General features: G+C 48.4%; 2 protein-coding genes across 8 annotated transcripts in view; both read left to right on the forward strand.

Annotated features, from left to right (window-relative positions):
• LOC122682172 (ninein-like protein) overlaps positions 1-14,961 on the forward strand; it is a 336,725-nt gene extending 321,764 nt beyond the window's left edge. The window contains exons 4-8 of one of the 6 annotated variants that reach the window (XR_006337246.1): positions 6,653-6,757; positions 10,986-11,102; positions 11,187-11,357; positions 12,552-12,665; positions 13,996-14,961. Coding sequence is in view for 5 of the 6 variants with exons in the window: in XM_043885011.1 (XP_043740946.1) it covers positions 6,653-6,757; positions 10,986-11,102; positions 11,187-11,316; positions 12,552-12,665; positions 13,996-14,187 (658 nt within the window). In the remaining variant the exon portion in view is untranslated. Of the gene's footprint in view, positions 1-6,652; positions 6,758-10,985; positions 11,358-12,551; positions 12,666-13,995 lie in introns of those variants that run through there. The other 5 variants (XM_043885011.1, XM_043885012.1, XM_043885013.1 and 2 more) reach the window with 5 other exon arrangements.
• A 2,456-nt stretch (positions 14,962-17,417) lies between these two features.
• The window catches only part of LOC122682152 (putative ankyrin repeat domain-containing protein 20A3), a 68,356-nt gene continuing 65,634 nt past the window's right edge, over positions 17,418-20,139 (forward strand). Inside the window, exon 1 of one of the 2 annotated variants that reach the window (XM_043884941.1) lies at positions 17,418-17,951. In XM_043884941.1, the coding sequence (XP_043740876.1) occupies positions 17,719-17,951 (233 nt within the window). In that variant the 5' untranslated portion in view covers positions 17,418-17,718. The remainder of the gene's footprint in view (positions 17,952-20,139) is intronic. The other variant, XM_043884940.1, reaches the window with a different exon arrangement.

Below are 20,139 nucleotides of genomic sequence, written 5' to 3' on the forward strand. Positions count from 1 at the left end.
ATTCTGTTGCTTCTTGACCCACGTACAGGTCTTTCAGGAGACAGGTGAGGTGCTCTGATATTCCCATCTCTTGAAAAATTTTCCACAGTTTCTTGTGATCCACATAGTCAAAGACTTTTAACGTAGTCAATGAAGCAGAAGTAGATGTTTTTCTGGAATTCTCTTGCTTTTTCGATGATTCAGTGGGTGTTGGTAATTTGATCTCTAGGTCCTCTGCCTTTTCTAAATCCAGTTTGGACATCTGGAAGTTCTTGGTTTATGTACTGTTGAAGCCTAGCTTGAAGGATTTTAAGCATCACCTTGCTTACATGTAGAATATGTGCAACTGTGCAATAGTGTGAACATTCTTTGGCATTGCCCTCCTTTGGGATTAAAATGAAAAATGACCTCTTCCAGTCCTGTGGCCGTTGCTGAGTTTTCCAAATTTCCTGGCATATTGAGTGCAGCACTTTAAAAGCATCATCTTTTAGGATTTTAAATAGCTCAGCTCCACTAGCTTTAGTGATAAACTAAGATTTGGCACTGTTTTCCCTGCTGATTGGACTGGTTGTTGCAAAAGATCTCTGCAGCGTCTGAGGGGAAGGGCCCCCGCCCTGTCTTCTGTCTGCCTTGGGATTCGCTGTGTGCTGGTTTTCCAAGGCTTGTGGTGGAGGCTGGCTTCTCTGCGCCTTCAGTCACCAAGGGCCCTGATGCTGCCTTTATTTACTGGTGCATTTTTTTATGTTGTGGAGAAGGTTGAATGGCCAAGGGGTGCCAGAGACCCACCCAGAGGTCACCTGCTAGCTCGCCCCATGGGTCGAGGGACCCGCTGGCTCCCTTGTCTGTGTGGGGTCACCTCTGCCAGCCCCGACGGGGGCAGCTCATGAGGCCTCCACTGCTCCACAACACTGCAGGTCACCTGTCAGGTGGGAACAACGAAGTTCCCAATGCCGAGGCCGAGTGCGCTGACGGGAGACCCCGGGGAGGGAGAGGCGCAGGTGGCGCCCCCGGGGAGCCTGATGCACCGTGAGCCGTGTGCCTTGCAGACGCCTGGAGCAGGGCTGCCAGGGGAGGATGATCCTCCAGTGGTCCGAGGTGGAGGTGGAACGCTCGAAGTTCTGGGAGGAGGCCAAGCGGCAGAGGGCCAGGCTGGAGGAAGACCTGTGGCACCTGCAGGCGGAGGAGACGGGCCTCCGCGAGAAGCTGACCCTGACCCTGAAGGTGGGGGGTTCAGGGTGCTGCGGGGTCCCTCCTCAGGGCCCCCCAGCTGAAAAGAGGGAGGCCACATTGCCCGAAGCTCCCTTCTTCACACCCACCCCTTCCTGGGGCAGGACTGAACCCTCCCCGCGGCCCTGGGAGCTTGACACTAAAGAACGTTTTCTGCAGCCACAGAGAGAGCCCATTTCTCAGCCGCAGCGGAAGCGTCCTGGCTTCTCCAAGAGAGTGCAGCCCTCCTCTGCAGCTGTGTGGGCTGCAGGATGGGGGCCGCGCCTGCCTTCTGATTGTTTCCTGTGTCTGCGGACACCACCTTCCAGGTTTTCCACTGATCACGTTAAAAAAGGTAAAAAGAAATAGGTGGCATTAATTTTAATAGCATTTTATTTACTCCATTACTTTCACAGTGTCATCATTTCAACATGTAGTCAATATAATCACATTTTAAGTGGGAGATTTTGCATCCCTCTTTGGGAGCCTGGTCTTTAAGATCATTGTAGCGTATATGCTGCACACCTCGATCCAGACTGACCACGTCAGAGATGCTCGGTGGCCTGTGTGGGGTCACTGTGCGGCGGGGCGCCAGGGCGCACACACCCGCCGCCCCACGGGCCTCCCTGCAGCTCTCGCGTCCTGGCCTTGCCCTTTCCCCCGGGACAGAGGTGCTCACTCTGGGGAGATTGCGTGTTTGCTCAGGAGTTTCTGAAGGAGGTTCAGTGACTCTAGTAAACATGCGCTTCCTCTAAGATCTGCAGGGCCTGTCCCTTCTCCCACGTGGCCTAGAGCCCTCAGTTAGAGGCTCCTCCTCCCAGGGCAGGTGTGGACACAGGCCAGGCACTGGCCTCCAGGGAGTTCAGAAAGAACTGACAAAAGATGCCTGCAGAGGAACCTCAGATTAAAAATCAAAGAGGAGGGACTGCCCTGGTGGCCCAGTGGTTAAGACTGCACTCCCGATGCAGGGGACACGGGTGTGATCCCTGTTTGGGGAACTAGGATCCTGCAGACTTCATGGCGCAGCCCCCAAAAAAGGAAAATCAGAGAGGGATGTGGGGCCTTGAGGCTGCACCTGGTGTTGGCTGCTTTGGCCTCCCCCAGAGGCAGGGTCCCGGGGGGAGGAGCCAGCTGGAAGTGGCATCGCATGTGGCGTCCTCCAGGTCAGGTGAACACGGCCCACCCGAGGCGGGGGGAGGAGCACATGGACTCACCGTCATGGGCGCACGTGGTGCTCGGATCGAGGGACCATCTGGGAGAGCGGACTGGGAATGCCGCCCTTCCTGGTCCTATACAAGACAGGTAGCAAGTGGGCTTGTTGAGTTACATTTCATTCTTTGAGTGGATAAACGATGCTTGTTACAGACGCAACCCTACCTCTTTTATTTTTCCCTCTGTGCTATGCAGCTTGCAGGATCTTAGTTCCCTAACCAGGGAGCAAACCCGCATCCCCTGCAGGGAAAGCACTCAGTCCTAACCGCTGCACCGCCAGGAAGGTCCCAGAGACCCTTCCTGTTAAGCCTCATGTCCCCCCGAATCTCCCCTACCCCTTATGAGCATACTCCCCCAACTTCTTGTGGTTTCAGGTGTTCAAAGGTCTCTGTGTTTTCTCCATTTCTCATTTTCACTGCAGTTTTTTCCCCCGAGTCCCTTCTGTGTATCCGGTGATGGAAGGTGGTGCCAGGCATAAGAAGTTGGGAAATGACTTCTGCTCTTTGTCGCTCCCGGAGCAGTTCGGGTCTAGTGTCGGTGCCCCGTCTTGGAAATCAGGACCCGCTCTGCTGGGGCCTGAACTGTTCCCCGGGTGCCGGCCCCGCACCCCGCTCCTGGGCCTGGTGGCCGCAGTGGCTGGAGGACGTGTCTGGCTCTGCCCACAGGACCTGCAGGACCGCAACAACAAGCTGCAGGCTTCAGTGCGGGAGCAGCCCAGCAGCCACACGCCCTCTCTGCCGTCTGTCTCGGGCACTTCCTGTGGACAGGCACAGGAGCCCAGTGCTGTCCTAGTGCTCCACCCAGGCCCCAGGCCCGGCGGGCTGTGCTGGTCCTCTCTGCTTCTCCTGACTCACGGCACGCCTTGGCTTGTTGGCCCCACAGCTAACGTCTCGGTTCTAGTCTGAGTGGTGTCTGGATCATTGGACAGGGTTTCCTGGGCACCTGCCACGTGCTGTCACAGCTGGGTCTGCAGCCGGGACTGAGACAGGTGTTTGCAGCTTTCAGCCCCAGGGGGTTGGGCAGAGAAGGCTCCATCCTCTGACATCTGTACCCCTTGTTACAGGCCTGTTCAGCTCTGATGTTTCCTCCTGGGTCTGTCTGGGTAGATTGCTTCAAGGCATTTGGACATGGCCAGTTTTCAAAACTCCCAACCGGGCATTTTACTGAATGGTCCTCAGCTTGAATGCCTGGTTAGATGCCTTCTTTATGGGACCATCTTCTTTACTCTGATGTGTGGTCTTTCGTGAAACTGTCTTTGGAATACATTCCCTCAGTTTTTGTTTATCTGAAAATGTCTCAAATTCTCTCCCATTTCTGAAGGCCGGTCTTTCTAGGAGCACGAACTTTGATGCACAGTTGAAGGCTGCCCTCTGCCCTCTGACCTGGGCAGGGTGCTCTGAGTGAGCATCCATTTTCCATTGCTGCGGTGATGAGTTACCAGGAAATCAGAGGCTTAAAGCATCACAACTTCGGATTTCACGGTGTTTGAGCCTGGAATTCAGAAGTGGGTACGACTGGGCGGGAATCTCGGTGTTGGCCGCCGCCTTCCTTTTTGGAAGCTCGGGAGGAAACCTGCAGGCCTCCCATTCTTGATCCACACCTTCCTCCTCTCACACCAGCAGTGACTGGCTGGTCCTCCTCACGCTCCATCCTGACTCCCAGTCTTCTGCCTGCTCTTCCACAGTGGAGGGCCCACTGGACAGTCTAGGACTCTCTTTCCATCTAAGGGCAGTGAACTAGCAGCTTTAATTCTGTTTGTTGCGTTGATTCCCTTTTGCTATGAAATAGCACATTTGCAGGTTCTGGATGCAGACGTCTTTTAGAGGCTGTTTTTCTGTCCCCACAGGAGGTGACCTGAGTTGTGTCCTCAGGTTGCTATTAGCTTCTCCATCTTTTGTGGTTTTTCTTTGGTGTGTTTAGGTGTGTATTTCTTTCATTTTAACTTTTATTGAAGTGTTATATGCACACACACAAAAATGTACATGTGTATGCAACTGGAAGAATTGTTGATAAGTAGGACACATTTGTGTCACCAACACCCAGAATATGCCCTCCAGGGTCACTATTCCAAGTCGGGATAGTGCTAAGCCCTGGGGAGCTCTGGAGAGCCCCATTTTTTGTTCTCGGTGCTGGTATACCTAAGAATGGAATTGCTGAGTCGTAGGACAGAGATGTGCTTTTCTTTTTACTCTCCGTACTTAGAAATATTATGCCTGTTGAATATCTAGGTTTGTGTCTTCTGAAACTCTTTCAGCCATTCTTTGTAAAACATTGCCTCTCCCATCAGTGGTCTTTCCAGTTGGGTGTATGATATTAGATGTTTTCACTTTTCCTCCTTTTCCTAACCTCTCTTTCATTTCTTCCATCTTCTTTTCTGTATGTGGCACGTTCTGGGTACTTTTTCATGTCTCTGTGTTCCAGGTCAGTGATTCTTTCTTCAGCTATATCTAATCTGCCAGTGAGCTTTTATTTTGACATTGGGTTTTTTTTTTTTTTTTTTTTTTCATTTTCAAACATTCCATTTGGTCCTGCCTGATCATTTCTGATAGCTTACTGTTGCTTGCTTGTCCATTTTTTATTTCCATGTTTTATTTAAGTAAACATTTAATAATATTTATCCGAAGTTTGTGTCTGATAATTGCAACATCTGGGATCTAATTCTGTTGTTTTGGCTTCTTCTGACTCTCATAAGTGGTCCTTTCCCACATTCGTTGTGGTGACCTTTGATTGTGAGCTCATGCTTACATGATGTTCATCTGTGGGAATCCTGAGAGCTGTAGTAGAGGGTTCTCCCTGCAGAAAGGATGTGTTTTGCTTTTGCTGAGAAGACTTGGGAACCACTTCATCTGAGACCACTTTAATCTCTTCCAGGGAACCAGCCCACCACATACGGCCCTGGTGTGGTTTCTCCACAGTGATGTAGGTGTTGGCCTCAGGGTAACCCCATCTTTGGGTTCCTTAATGCTCAAAGCTTTGGTTTCAGCATTCAGGTTTTTGTTTAAGGGCCCCTGGAGGTTTCTATAACCTTCTGTGAGGACACCAGACGTTAGATGATCAGCTTTGCACAGGCTCTGGTTATCTGGTGAATGTGGAGGACTGGGATAAGGCAACCACCATCTTATTTGAGGTCCAGGAAACTGGAAACAGGAACCACCCCCCCTGCACCCCAACCCCGGCACCCACATGCACACACACACATCTGCCTTGAATCAATTTTGTTTTCCATCCAGGATCCTGAAAGACAGTTCAAAATACAGAGCTCATTTGTGGTCACACTCCTCCTTGAAACCCTCCACGTCTTTTAAAATTCCATTGACTTAAATGTCTTCATTTTTCTCTTTAGTTCCTTATGAGAAAAACGAAATTGTACTTATGCTTTGTAGGAGATACTTCTGCTTGATATTATAAGAATAATACATTACATATGAGATGATGTGCTTTGAGTACTTTTAGACTGAGAAAACTAGAAGCTAATGCCAGATAGATAACTAACGTTTAGGGGAATGTCGGTGTGACCAACATATATTAAGGATAGATTTTCAGGGCAGCAGGCATGGGTTTAAAGCTGCCTCCCCGTGATCCTTATTGGTCAGTTGCTCATCTGTTGCACATCAATGGAGTTACCATCCAGGGAGACTATGAGCATCAGAAGCCAAGGACTCCTGGCAGACTTGGCCCGGGCAGCCTCTCTCAGTACTTGCTTTCCCCTCCTGAAGGTTCCACATTGCATCGGATCACCCTCCGTCCGCTGATGCGGGCATCTTTCCAGTTTCCTCTAGTGCTGACCTCAGCGTGTAGGATGGGGGCACTCTCTTCATAGGATTCAGCTTTCTGAGTCCTTGTGTTCCTCAGCTTTGTGCTCGGGGTCCCTGGGGGAGGGGGGAGATTTCCTTGCAACAAGCTCGTGAGGACTCTCACCCAGCATCTTGCATTGGTGCCAGCTGTGAGCACGCTGACGTTTCAGTGAAGGTAAGGAGATGCAGGAACGGGCCAGCTGGAAACACAGAGAACCAAGGGGCTGAATACGCTAGTCAATGGCTCTTTTAGGAGCTAAGAAAGCTTTGTTTTTCTGTAGCTTATCTTTTGGGAAATGCAAACCAGAGCAAGTTAACACTGGGTACAGGGAAGGAGCTGGCCCCTGTGTCCCCATCCAGGGAAGGAAAGTGTGGCTGCGGGTCATTGCAAGACCAGACTCTGTCGGGTGACCAACTCCTGGAATTCCCACTCTTCTTTCTTTTAAAAATTTGTTATCCAGAATCAAGTTGGAAAAGCTTTCTGAAGAAATCACGCTCTTGAAAAATGAGGTGGGGAAGATCCGACAAGAGCTTGAAGCCTCAGAAAGGACAGAGGCTGCACAGAGGTAAGGGCCAGCTCAGTGGTCCCACCCCAACCACCCATCCCGGACACGGTTTGCTCATCGTAGAAGAAGCTCAGAGGGCATTGCTGTAGAAAGTGGGAAGTGTTCACAGATAACCCACATTCCAGGAACAGTCAGCAGAGACCTGTGCTGCCCTCCGACCAGCCTTGATGGGCACGGGAGGGCTCACGCGTCCTAAGAAATACTGCACAGCGTGCTCCAGGGCCGGAGGAGGCATCCTGCATTCCTGTAGGGCAAGAGGGCCTCTCGCAGCCTTCCTGGGCCAGTGGACTCGGTTTGTTCTGGTCCTGATAGTGGTTTCAGCTGTGCTTCTGTCCAAGCCTCATTGCTGGTCTGTGGATTTCAGTGTGAGAGAGTCAGGGGTCTAGGGCAGGGGCCTGAGCACTGAGGCAGGAGCTGTGTGTATTGTGGAGGGACACCCGTCAGTGGATTTCAGCTTTCACCATCAGCGCCTCATCTGAGAAGGGTTTGGCTTTTTTTTTTTTTTTAATAAAATTCAAATGAGCTCAGCTCTAAACTGCCGAGAATGTGGTATTGATTTGATAAAAGTGCCTGACGATTGAAGTGTGGAATCCAGAGTGGATTGTCCAGTTTCCCCCAGTGGTCATGTTTTGTGAAACTTTAGTATAGTGTCTGTGTTAGTTTGCTAGGGCTGCGATAGCAAACCACCCCAGACTGAGGGGCTTATATAACAGAAATTTATTTCCTCACAGTTCTCGGAGTTACAAGTTCAAGGACAGGGCAGGGCTGGTTTCTTCTGAGGCCCCTCTGTTTGGTTTGTATGCAACTGTCCTCTCCCGTTCATCCTTCAGGTGTGTCTGTGTCGTCATCTCTTATTAGGGCACCATCATACTGGATTCATACGACCTCGTTTTGCCTTAATCAGCTCTTTCAAGACCCCATCTCCAAATGCAGTCCTTCTGTAGAGTACTCCAGTACGGTCTTGGAGGTTTGAGCTTCAGCATGTGAATTGGGGTGTGAGGGGGCGCAAATCAGCCCTTAATGAGCATCACAGCCAAGCTATTGACATTGATGCAATCTGTAGGTCTTACTTCCCCAGTTTGGGGGGGGTGGTGGTGCTCTTTTTCTTGGGGAGTGTTTCATCGCCCCACGGCTCATGGCATCTCAGTTCCCCAACCAGGGATGGAACCCCAGTGTCCTGCCTCGGAAGGCAGATTCTTAACCACGGGACCACCCAGAAAGGCCACATGCTTCCACAGCTTTACTTCTGTACTCATGTGGGTGTCAGGTCTACACGGTTTTATTCCCTGTGCAGGTTCATGTCTCCACAACCACAGCTGCAGCTCCACAAGGTCCTTCATATTGTTTATTCACAACTACGTCCACCATCTATCTTCCTGCCCACCTACCCCAGCCTCAGCCCCTGAAAACCACTAACTGTCCTTCATTTCCAGAATTGTGTTGTTACACAAGTGACAGAAAAGGACTCATACAGAATGAGATCTTTGGGATTGCCTTTCCTCACATAGCATGATTCCCTGCTGTGTGTCCACAGTTTCTTTCTTCCTGTCACTGGATGGTATTCCAAGGCGTTAATGTCCCACAGCTTGTCTTCAGTTCAGTTCAGTCGCTCAGTCGTGTCCGACTCTTTGCAACCCCATTGACTGCAACACATCAGGCTTCCCTGTCCATCATCAACTCCCAGAGCTTGCTCAAACTCATGTCCATTGAGTCGGTGATGCCATCCAACCATCTCATCCTCTGTCATCCCCTCCTGCTGCCTTCAATCTTTCCCAGCATCAGGGTCTTTTCCAATGAGTCAATTCTTCGCATCAGGCAGCCAAACTGTTGGAGCTTCAGCTTCAGCATCAGTCCCCCCAATGAACACCCAGGACTGATCTCCTTTGGGATGGACTGGTTGGATCTCCTTGCAGTCCAAGGGACTCTCAAGAGTCTTCTCCAACACCACAGTTCAAAAGCATCAATTCTTCAGCGCTCAACTCTCTTTATGGTACAACTCTCACATCCATCATGACCAGTGGAAAAACCATAGCTTTGACTAGACGGACCTTTGTACACTTTTTAATATGCTGTCTAGGTTGGCCTAGATATATGGATATATAGGCCAGTATAGCTTTCCTTCCAAGGAGCAAGCGTCTTTTCATTTCATGGCTGCAGTCAGCATCTGCAGTGATTTTGGAGCCCAAGAAAATGAAGTCTGTCACTGTTTCCATTGTTTCCCGATCTATTTGCCCTGAAGTGATGGGACTGGATGCCATGATCTTAGTTTTCTGAATGTTGAGTTTTAAGCCAACTTTTTCACTCTCCTCTTTCTCTCATCAGGAGGCTCTCCAGTTCCTCTTGCTTTCTGTCATAAGGGTGGTATCATCTGCATATCTGAGGTTATTAATATTTCTCCCGTCAGTCTTGATTCCATCTTGTGCTTCATCCAGCCCAGTATTTCATGTGATGTACTCTGCATATAAGTTAAATAATCAGGTTGATAATATACAACCTTGACGTACTCCTTTCCCAATTTAGAACCAACTTGTCTTAATGCTCCTGGGCTGATTCCAGTTTTGGGCTGTCACAGAAGCTGCAATGAACATTCCTAGGCAGGTGTTTGTGTGAATGTAGGTTTTCATTTCACAGGATAAATGCCCAGGAGAGCAATTGCTGATCTGCACCACAGTTGCATGTCTAGTTTTATATGAAATGGCCCAGCTGTTATCCAGAGCGGCTACTAACAGTTTATGTTCCCGCCAGCAGTGTATGCTAGGTCCAGTTGCCCCACATCCCTGTCCACACTGGGTGTTGTCGCTGTTATTTTAGCCACTCCAGTAGGTGAGTGACACTGAGTCAGAACAGCTAGAGTGGGCTCTAGTTGGTTATCTCCTTCCCCTCACTGATTCCGGCCTGGTAGAGAAGGAGGTTTCCCTTGAGGGCAGAGAGCAGAACGCTCTGTGTCTTCAGAACAGTCGCCGTCCTAGTCTTCTCAGACTCCGTACAGAATGTCACAAGCAGGCGGCTTAAACTACAGGAGTTTGTTTCCCAACCTTCTCAAGGCCAAGATCAAGGCGGGGCTGTCTTGGTTCCCATGAGGCTCTTCCACGCTTGTGGGCAGCCCCCTCTCACTGTGTCTCCTTATAAAGTCACTGTCCCATTGGATGAGGACCCCACCTTGTGAGCATATTTAACCTTAGTGACCTGTTAGCAGCCTTGTCTCCAGACATCGGTGACTTTGTGGGCCCGGTTCAACCCACAGCAGCCACTCTGATTAGGCCTCCAGCCTTTGACTCCTGGTGAGCTGTGATGCTCTTCACCTGTTCTTCTTTCCGGTCTCCAGAGCATTGGTTTGCCCCGTGACTTCAGTTCTCTGATGGATCTCAGAAGTGTTGTTGACTCTCAGTTACTCAGCTTTTTCTTTGTTCTTGTTGGGAGGGTGGGAGTCACGACTTCCAAACTCTTTCCAGGCCGGCGCGGAAATGGGGTTTTGTTTCTCACATGGGTTTCTGCACGTTCACTGTCAGGACATAGAAGCATAGTAGATTTTCAGCTGCCGACCTGTGTCCTTGCTGACTTCCCAATCACTCTGGGAGTGCTTTTGTTGCCTCTGGTTTCTCAGACACCTGCTGTACCCTGGAGAGGGCTGCAGTTCCCATCTGTGTCTTCCTACCGCTGCCTGCCTCTCCCCGAGCCTGGGTGATAAGGTGGGAATAGCCGCCCTGGGGCGACAGTGATGCCCCCGCCTAGCTGTGCGTGAACACTGCTCCTAGGCTCAGAGGGCTTCAGACCCTCAGCCTCCAGAGAAATTGCTAGGGAAAAGCAGAGGAGCAAAGCATGGTTTGTGTGAAGCTCCGTCTCAGGAGTGTCAGCTCTACATTTAGAGGGAGGCTGCTGTACGCGGCTGGTGTGGGTCCCGTTATGGAAGGAATTAAACCCAGCAAAGAACCCAGGTGGTAAACAGGACAGAATAACTTGATCCTCCCAGGATCCGGCATGAGGTCACTGGGAGGGCTACAGGCAGGGCTTCCAGGCTCTCAGGTGCAGAAGCATCCCTGAATGGAGTTTGTGTTAGTCTCTCAGCCCTATCCAACTCTTTGTGACTCCATGGACTTTAGCCTGCCAAGCTCCTCTGTCCGTGGGATTCTCCAGGGAAAATTACTGGAGTGGGTTGCCATGCCGTCCTCCAGGGGATCTTCCCAACTCAGGGACCAAATCTGCATATCCTGTGTCTCCTGCATTGCAGGTGGATTTTTTACCGTCTGAACTACCAGGAAATGGAGTGTGGGCATCAGATAAATGGACTCTTTAGAAATCGTGAGCTTTCCTGGACACGCCCTTACCTTGTGGGGTGGCCTACCAGGTAGAGATGCAGTTTTCTGTGCCTGGTGGTGACCCTGAAGGTCTGGGCAGTCACCCCACAACTGCTGTGCCTTTTCCCCGGCAGCTGTATGGAGCCACCCAGAAGCTGTGGCTGGCCCGGTCCCAGCACGCCCAGCGGGTGCAGCAGTCGCAGGAGGAGATGGCACAGCGCATGCCCACAGGCCGCGTGGCCGAGCTGCAGCAGCTGCTGGAAGGGGAGCAGCGGGCAGCTTGGCAGCTCCAGGAGGAGGCGCAGGTGAGTGGGGACAGGGCTGGGGGGCCAGCTGGGGGTGACGGAGGGGGTGAGTACGATCTCTGGTGACTTAGCCACAAGCTGCCCAGGTGCCAACAGGAGGACGGCCCGACAGCCCTCCCGCCACGTGGGATGTTTATGGAAGCCACGGTACACGGCTTCTGCTGGGAACTGGTGAGTCTTGAGTGGCCGACCCTGAAGTCCCCCAGCCTGTTTTCTTGGCTGAGTGTGTCTGCAGCCAGCCACACACGTGACCTGGTTCCAGAACTGAAAGGTGGTGATAGAAGGGCCCCAGCAGAGAGATGGAAAGGGATAGCTCTTCAGGAGTGCAGGCAGGTGCAGAGGTCCTGAGGTGGGCTACGCTTGGCGTGTTCAAAAGCAGCAAGGAGTAGGGGGCTGGTTGGACATGGGATCAGCACAGTGACAGCACGGACTTGGGGAGCCCTGCTGTGTGCCATCCTCTCATGGAGAAACAGAGTTGCTGCCTTAAAAGGGCAGCAGAAGAGTGGCTCAGAGCATGCACTGCAGGGGACTGGATCCTGGCTCCACCACCTGAGCCGAGTGATTTAACTGAGTGAGTGATTTAGCCCTCTGTGCTCCGGTTTCTTTGAACCTCTGGAGGCAGTGGTTCCCACCTCAGAGCAGTCTCTCAGGCATCAGTGAGTGAGCACCTCAAAGCGCGAGCCTGGGAAGCACATTTGGGTCCTCAAAGTTCATGGGTCAGTGGGAGGGTGAGGAGGGGCAGAGGGCCAGGTGCCTTCCTGAGGAAAGAATTTGTGCAAGATAGGAAAGGTGGGTAAAATCTGACAGTTGTAAAACACAAATTCTAACGAAGAATGGCCTTATAGCATTATGCAGCCACGATATGCTGGAGCGACATTTAAGCTAGGACAGATTATTGACAGAGGAAATTTAGTCAGAGATCCTCGAGAAAGACTATTATGTTGGGGGAAACTCAACTTTGAGTCATGTAGGATTAAAATCCTACGACAAAAAGTCTCTAATCTGCTCACACTACAGTGAGAAATGCAGCTTTGTAGCTTGTGAGACATTTCTGATGATCCCTCCCTATGGATGAAAGGTTAGCCAGATGCTCAGATTTTGTTTACTTCAGCTGATTTCCATTCTAAAGTAAAGAAGCCTGAGATGATTCGTTTTAAAGTGAACCGTGTTGATCTCTAACCTCCTCTTGTTCAGGAAGCACATGAAAAACAGCTGGAAGCAACAGAAGAGCAGGTGGAGGAGGTGGAGATGACTTTGAAGAACATGGAAGTGCTCCTCCAAGAGAAAGTGGGTGAGCTGAAGGAACAGATGAGTGAGGGACGCCGCATTTGGGCGACTGGGTAACTAATGAGGGAGACAGGACCCAAGAGAACCCTGTGTCCTGCGGAAGTGCTGAGGAGGGGAGAGGAGGGCAGGGAGAGAGGGGAGAGAGAGGCCTTGCTGTCCTGTGAGGTCGGCTTGGTGCTCCGGGAAGTGAAATGTGAGCATCTGTGGAAATACTTCTCTACACAGGGACCAAATGTGGTTTATCTGGAGCGCCCTGGGCCGCGGGTCCCCAGTTCTAGTCTCTCTGTGCAGGCTGCCCGCTCCAGACCCCCACTCCTCATCTGTGAAGCCCCTGCCCTGCCTGCACCGCCACCCTCCAGCCTTGTCTGTCCCCAGGTCCTCACTTTCCTTCCCGGCCGTCCGGCTCTTGGTGAACCCACTACCCTCCAGTCACTCTTGGCAAAACCTCAACCCCAAGTAAATCTTAAGGCTCCTACATGCCAGGGGTACATCCTCAGAGTAGATAGTGGCTTCTCTGGTGGCCTCGAGATTCTGCAGGACCTAGCCCCTTCCCCTTGGGCCCTTGCCCAGCCGGCGTGGCAGCTCTGCCTTCCTCACGGGCCTCCTGGCCGTTCCTGTCACCGCCGCATGTGGGGGCCTCTGCCCGGGAGGTTTACCCAGGCAGCCTCCCCCACGTCCCCCATGCTCCTCTCAGGGCTGTCTGTTCACCTCAGACTCACCGTGTGTCTCCCGCCCGGGTTCTCTGAACACACCAGCTGACGCTGCGTGCTCTGCTGGCTCCTCCCGTTAGAATACGTGCCTGTGGGAGCAGGGCCGCGGCCGGGCAGCACTTGGCCCGCAGAGCTGCTCAGTAGCTACTTGAGTGAGTGAACTCAGCGGGGACTGTCAAAGCCCAAAGCCGGGACCCCTGCGTCTTTGCATCTTGACCGTGTGTCCTGTGTCCCCATCGCTGGAGCCCCTGTCGGTGTCGTGTGGGCGGCACCCAAGGAGCCTCAGCGCGTCCTGCTGACATGGTGGGCCTGCAGAGCCCGCTGAGATAAGCCAAACAGTTTGGGTGCTCCTGACAGTTTCCTCGTTGTCTTTTGGAGGCCTCCAGATTTGGGTCTTCTTGTCTTCATTTCGTGGTAACCCAGTTTGTACAAAGGTGGCTTAAATTTTCTCTACCACATAGTTCGTCAGTTTCCTCTCTCATGCCAGGATAACAAAACCTGTCATTGCATCCAACATGTCTCTGATTTGTAAGGTTCCCCAAGCTAGTCTGAACGCGTGTGGAGGAATAGGAAGGGAGAGCTGGTGGCGTGGCATGGCTGCGTGAGACGTACAGTACACTGTGGCTTTCTCCCCTCTCCAGTTTGAAAAGAGCACAGGATCTGATCTGCTGCTCAAGGAGCTCTATGTGGAAAATGCCCACCTGACAAAAGCGCTTCAAGTCACTGAGGAGAAGCAACGAGGCACTGAGAAAAAGTCCCGATTCTTGGACGGAAAAGTTAGAACTCTCAGCAAACTCCTCAGCAAGATTGCTGAAGCTTCCCTCGCTGTTTAGACTGCTTTTCTTCCTGGCGTTCATTTTGAAGGAACGTCTATTAAAGTAAACCACTGTGACACCGTAACTTATTGTGGCTCACTGGCTGTACACCCCTGGATAAATGAGGATTGTGATTCTGTTTACCCCACAAGCATTTAATGAAGGGTTGTGTGCCAAATGCCTGGGAAACATGTTGGAGAGGACTATTTTTTTTTTTAGTGGTCCTTGGGTAACTTCCAGAGTTACATTCCGAATTTTGCTACTGAAAAACAAACCAGATTATGGGGTTCTCAGCAAGGTAAATGGTAAAATAAAGCAATTTTAATCTTGCACTTCTGACCTTGGCTACAGAGATTAAAATGTGAAGTCAGGGCTCTGTAGTTTTACCATTGCACTGTTAGTTCTATGGGTTTAGTCTCTGGCATTCTCGATGGTGGATCGGTGTAGACACTCCAGAAACGCTACACTTTCTGTGACTTTCAACTAGCGATAAGGGATAGAGGAAGGAAGCCTTTTTGTCAGGGCCTGTTCCACCACGAGGGAGGTCTAGACAGTGCTGGTGTTTCAGAGCTGTGGACTCAGGGAGGATGGTATCGTATCCATTGTGAATGCAATCTTTTCCTCACTGAAATGTCATCACACTGCAAAGTGTATTATATGTTAAAAACCAGGAAAAAAGTACAGTTTTATATTCAAGATATACATAAATTATGATCATTTGGTTGATCAGAATTAACTACTGTAATATGAATTTACTGTATCTGCAATAAAATCCTTTTCTATTAAAATAGATTAACTTCTAAATATTTTTTAAACTAAAATATTTCAAACATATAGAAAAATAGTTCTATAGGAAACATTCATATGTATTACATAAACATGCAGATGTGTTAAGAACATTGTTACAACATCTTGGACAGAAGCCCAGTCCCTGTTCTACTGCAGCCAACCTCTTTTCCCTTCCTGGTGGCAACCGCTCTCCTGAGGCTGCTGCAAGCCCCCTCCCCTCCATCTGTCTGCACATTTACCGTACGTGCTTGAATGAGAAAAACCTTAAGCCACTGGAAGAGATGGAAAGCTCAGATCTGGGGTAGGAAGACTCAACAACATAATGTGGACTCTTCTCTCCATGCACCTATGGTTGCTCAACCTATGACAAAGAGGCAAGGATGGACAGTGCGGAAAACCCTCTTCAATAAGTGGAGCTGGGAAATCTGGACAGATCCATAAAAGAATGAAATTGGAACATTCTCTGATACCATACAGCAAAGTATACTAGAAATGCATCAAAGGCCTACATGGAAACTTTTAGAGGAAAACATAGGCCGAACACTCTTTGAGGGAGTTCTCTGGCAGTCTAAGGGTTAAGACTCGGCACTTTCACTGCTGTGGGCCTGAGTTCGATCCCTGGTCAGGGAACTAAGATCCCATAAGTCGCATGGCACAGACAAAAAAAAAGCACTCTGACATAAATTGCAGAAATATCCTTTTTGATCCATGTCTTAGAGTACCGAAAATAAAAACAAAAATAAACACATGGGAGTTAATTATACTTAAAAGCTTTTGCACACCAAAGGAAACAATAAACCAAACAAAAATCTAACAAGGACAAAATATTTGCAAAGGAAGCAACTGACAAGGGATTAATCTTCAAAATATGCAAATAGCTCTTGTAGCTCTATGTCAAAAAAAAAACACAAAAACCAAAAACACAGTTTCAAAATTGGCAAAACAAATAAAAAATAGAAATGGGCAGAAGACCGTGATAGACAGCTCTCCAGAGAAGACATACAGATTGCCAGTAGGCACATGAAATGATGTTCAGTATCACAAATTATCAGAGAAATGCACGACAGACCTGCAATGAGGTATGACATCACACTGGTCAGAATGGCCATCATCCAAAAGTCTACAAATAATAAAGGCTGGAGAGGGTATAGAGGAAAGGAAACCCTCCTACATTATTGGTAAGACTGTAAATTGGTACAGCCACTATGGAGAACAGTATGGAAGTTCCTTAAAAAGATGAAAATATAATAGAACTACTGTATGATCCAGAAGTCCCAATCTGGGGCATATATCTGGAGAAAACTAATTCAAAAAGATACACATACTCCAGTGTTCATTCGAAACTCCCTTCCCATCCAAGGTTGCCACATACCATTGATCAGAGTGGCCCGTGCTATGCAGTAGGAAAGACGATTGAGTTTTCCACCTTGGATCCATCACTTACTGTCAGATGGCTTTGGTGAGGCTACTTAACCTTCCCTGAGGGGAGCAGCTACTCAGCTTCTGCTGGAGGAACCAGGAGATGGGTTCCCCTCTGTCCCCTCCCCGGCAGCACATGCCTTGGCCCTGGTCCACTGGTACTTTGTCTTGTCCAGGCAGAAATGTTTAGGCCTGAGTCCTGCTCCTCTTCAGTCGAGACCCTTCATCATTAGCCTTCCTCTACTCACCATCCTGGTCAAAGCTTCTTGGTCCCTGCTTTTCCTCCTATCAGACGCTCTTTCCCCAAGTAGGCTAGATTCCCTGTTAACTCAGTTGGTAAAGAATCCACCTGCAATGCAGGAGACCCTGGTTCGATTCCTGGGTCAGGAAGATCTACTGGAGAAGGGATCGGCTACCCACTCCAGTGTTCCTGGGATTGCTTGGTGCTCAGCTGGTAAAGAATCTGCCTGCAATGCGAGGGACCTGGGTTCTATCTCTGGGTTGGAAAGGTCCCCTGGAGAAGGGAAAGGCTACCCATTCCAATATTCTGGCCTAGAGAATTCCATGGAGTGTACAGTCCATGCCTTAGCAAAGAGTCAGACACGACTGAGCGACTATCACTTTCACTTTTCATGCTTTTTATAAATGGCCTTTATTGTATTGTGGATATTTCTATTTTATTGTATTTTTTTAAAATCATGAATGGGTTGTGAATTTTTTCAAGTGTTTTTTCAGCGTAGTCTTACTTTTACTTCTTACTTGAATGTTGGTAGCATTGCTCTCTGAATCCATTTCGTCCTAAGCTTTTAGCTTTTGGGAGGTTTTTTTTTTTTTAATTAATATTTGAATCTCCTTATTTCTTATTGGAGTGTTGAGTTTTTCTACTTTTTCTTGTTTTAGTCTTGACAGATTGTATGTTTTTCAGAATTTATCTAGGTTTTCCAGTTTGCAATTGTTCATCAATAATAATGGTCCCTTATGATTATGCTCCTTTACTTCTAAGGTATCTGTTGTAATGTCACTTTCCTTTCTGTTTCTTTCAGTTTCCTCTCTTTCCTTCTTACCTTAGGTACGGGTTTATTGATATTGTTTGTTTCTTTCAAAAAATGCGTTTCCAGTTCTTGCACATGCACACTGGGCATTCTGGCACACGGGCAGTGTGTTTAGAGGCGTCACTTAGCGACGATCATTCTGGGATGCAAGATTCCAAACCGTTGAGCTTCCCAGCTGGGAGGTTGTGGCGGGACGGCTCTGGCTTACCTCTAGTGCTCGTGTTGGGTTTAGGGGACTGCGAAGAGCCGAGGGGGAGGTGAGGTGTGTTTGGAGTCTGTAGGCTCTGCGATGAAGAAGCTTTTTGGCTTCAGGAGTAAGAAGGGCGTGTCACCCTTCGGCTCCTCCATCAGCCTGGGGAGAGACAGAGGTCATCATAAAACCAGCTTCCAGCCCTGGTACCACATCCGAGACAAGGACCTCCGAAAGATTCACAAAGCTGCCAGCGTAGGCAACGTAGCTAAAGTGCAGCAGGTCCTGTTGCTTGGAGAGAATGGCTTGAACGAGAAGGACAAGATGAACAGGTAAGCGGGGAGGAAGGGCCTGGCAGGGGTCCCTCCTGTGAGTTTCCCCTCCAAAGCTTACAGACACCTTTGTTGGATCCAGCGCCCCACAGACTTGATAGGCTGCAAAAGCCTTAGTTACTTTCAGATCTGCTAATAATTCCCCTTATAGAGCACTTTACTGGTCGTTTTAAAGTTATTTAACTGAACGTCAGTAATCACAGAACTGAAATGAAACATGAATAGCATCTTTTTTCCTTCTTCCTCTTCCTCCTCTTCATTTGTTGTTATGCATGCGTTAACATGATCTCCTCTCGAGTAAGAGCTCTCAAGTTCTATAGCCCTCAAGCAATCTTCTGGAACTCCCTAGCTCTCACATTGTTTTTCTCATGTGATTTATGAAAATTCTTCCCACTGATCATCCATTGTGGATATTGACAGTGGACAGATTTTTGATGTTGTCGGCATCTTATTTTTAATGTACACATTTTTATACCATAATGTTACATATTACAGAAAAGTACATAGTGAAAAAATAATCTCCATGGCAGGTCAACTTCTGGATTAAAAATTCTTCAGATACAATGCAATATCTGTTTTATATCAGTGTACGCTTATGTGTATATGTTCCTTGCTGAAGGACCTTAGAAGACAGCTTTGAAGTAGGAAGCTGGCTGTGTCCTTGAAGAGCAGGACATTTTCCTAGGGTATATGGTCTTTCCATGTTTAAACTAAAGACACAGATCGTGGTTTTAAAGATTTGGGGTTAGACATGCTGTCTTTAATTGTTGTGATGAAATTAAAAGTTTTGTGTAGTAGGCAAAGATTTGCCCTTTTAGATATCAAAATTTGCTGGATGACATTTTCTATCAGAAAAGATAAATTGTGTGTAGATGGTGTAGAAATAACCTGGTAACTATTTAGATAAAAGTAACTAGATTTTTTTATCTCACCAAAAAGTTTCGAATGGAGTATGGATCAAAAATTTTAAACACACAGAGTGAGAAAAGTACCAGAAGACAACTGAAATTCCTACTTATACATTTTGCACACTGACAAAGACCTTCTTTTTTTTCTAGTTCTACTGGTTATTAACCTTAATATTTTTTTAATTAGATGGTAATTGCTTTCCAATGTTGTGTTGGTTTCTGCTGTACAACATCATAAATCGGTTGGGAATATACATATATCCCACCCCAAGGACCTTTCTAAGAGTGATTTCAAAGCCAAGAATTGTGGAGTTTCCTGGGTTTCGGCACCAAAAAAGAAAAAGAAGAAAACCAGAAATCTGCAAGTTGATTTAGCAACCCCCCAAATTTAAAAATGTCTGTAGAGCAAGCTGTCTGTAGGGAAGTCGGATGAGCAGACAGGGCTTGTCTTTCTGGCACTCATAGGAATGTGGCACAGATAAAAACTATTTGTCACTTTCAATTTAACGTAGAATTTTTTGTGAGGATTGGTATCCCGCGACAGCTTTCAGCCTTTTCAGAAGTCAAGGGAATCTTGAGAATTTCCTGGCCGTCCAGTGGTTAAGGCTCACTGCTCTGGGCCCAGGGTTCGATCTCTGGTGAGGGAACTAAAATCGTGCAAGCTACAAGGATATATTGTCCAACATGGGAAATATAGTTAATATTTTATAGTCACTTTAAATGCGGTGTAACCGTTCACAGTTGGGGATCACTGTGTTGTGCACCTGTATTATATAATAATATATAATATGCATCATCTCTAAGGAAACTAGACGAAAACCCCTCATGGTTATTAGACAACCGGAAAGATGAGAAATGAACAAACAAAAATGCTACAATTTACAGTTGTAATGTCTGTGAATTATAAATTATATTCCAATGTCAGAGACGTTAAAATGTGAGAAAAGGAGCATATTAGAATCATCGAAGTACAATGTTGTCTCTAATCCTCTAAACATATCTGCAAAGGAGGCGTAATGTCCTTTGACTTCATTCAGATGTTGTCCTTGTAAGGTAGTAGTAGTAAGTATGATAATATAATCTAACAATTACTAGCTGTTATCTCTGCCGGGAACAGTTCTAAACCCTGTGCATGGGTCTCATTTAAGCATCGCAGTGCTGTCCTGTGAGATAACCACTCCTCTCTCTTCATTTTGTTGGTGAGGAAATTGAGGTACAGAGAGGGTGAGCGACAGCTAATAAGTGACAAAGTCAAATTTAAACTCAAGTTGAGCTGAATC

This window comes from Cervus elaphus, chromosome 23 (assembly GCF_910594005.1).
Source record: "Cervus elaphus chromosome 23, mCerEla1.1, whole genome shotgun sequence".
In the NCBI taxonomy this organism is placed as follows: Eukaryota; Metazoa; Chordata; class Mammalia; order Artiodactyla; family Cervidae; genus Cervus; species Cervus elaphus.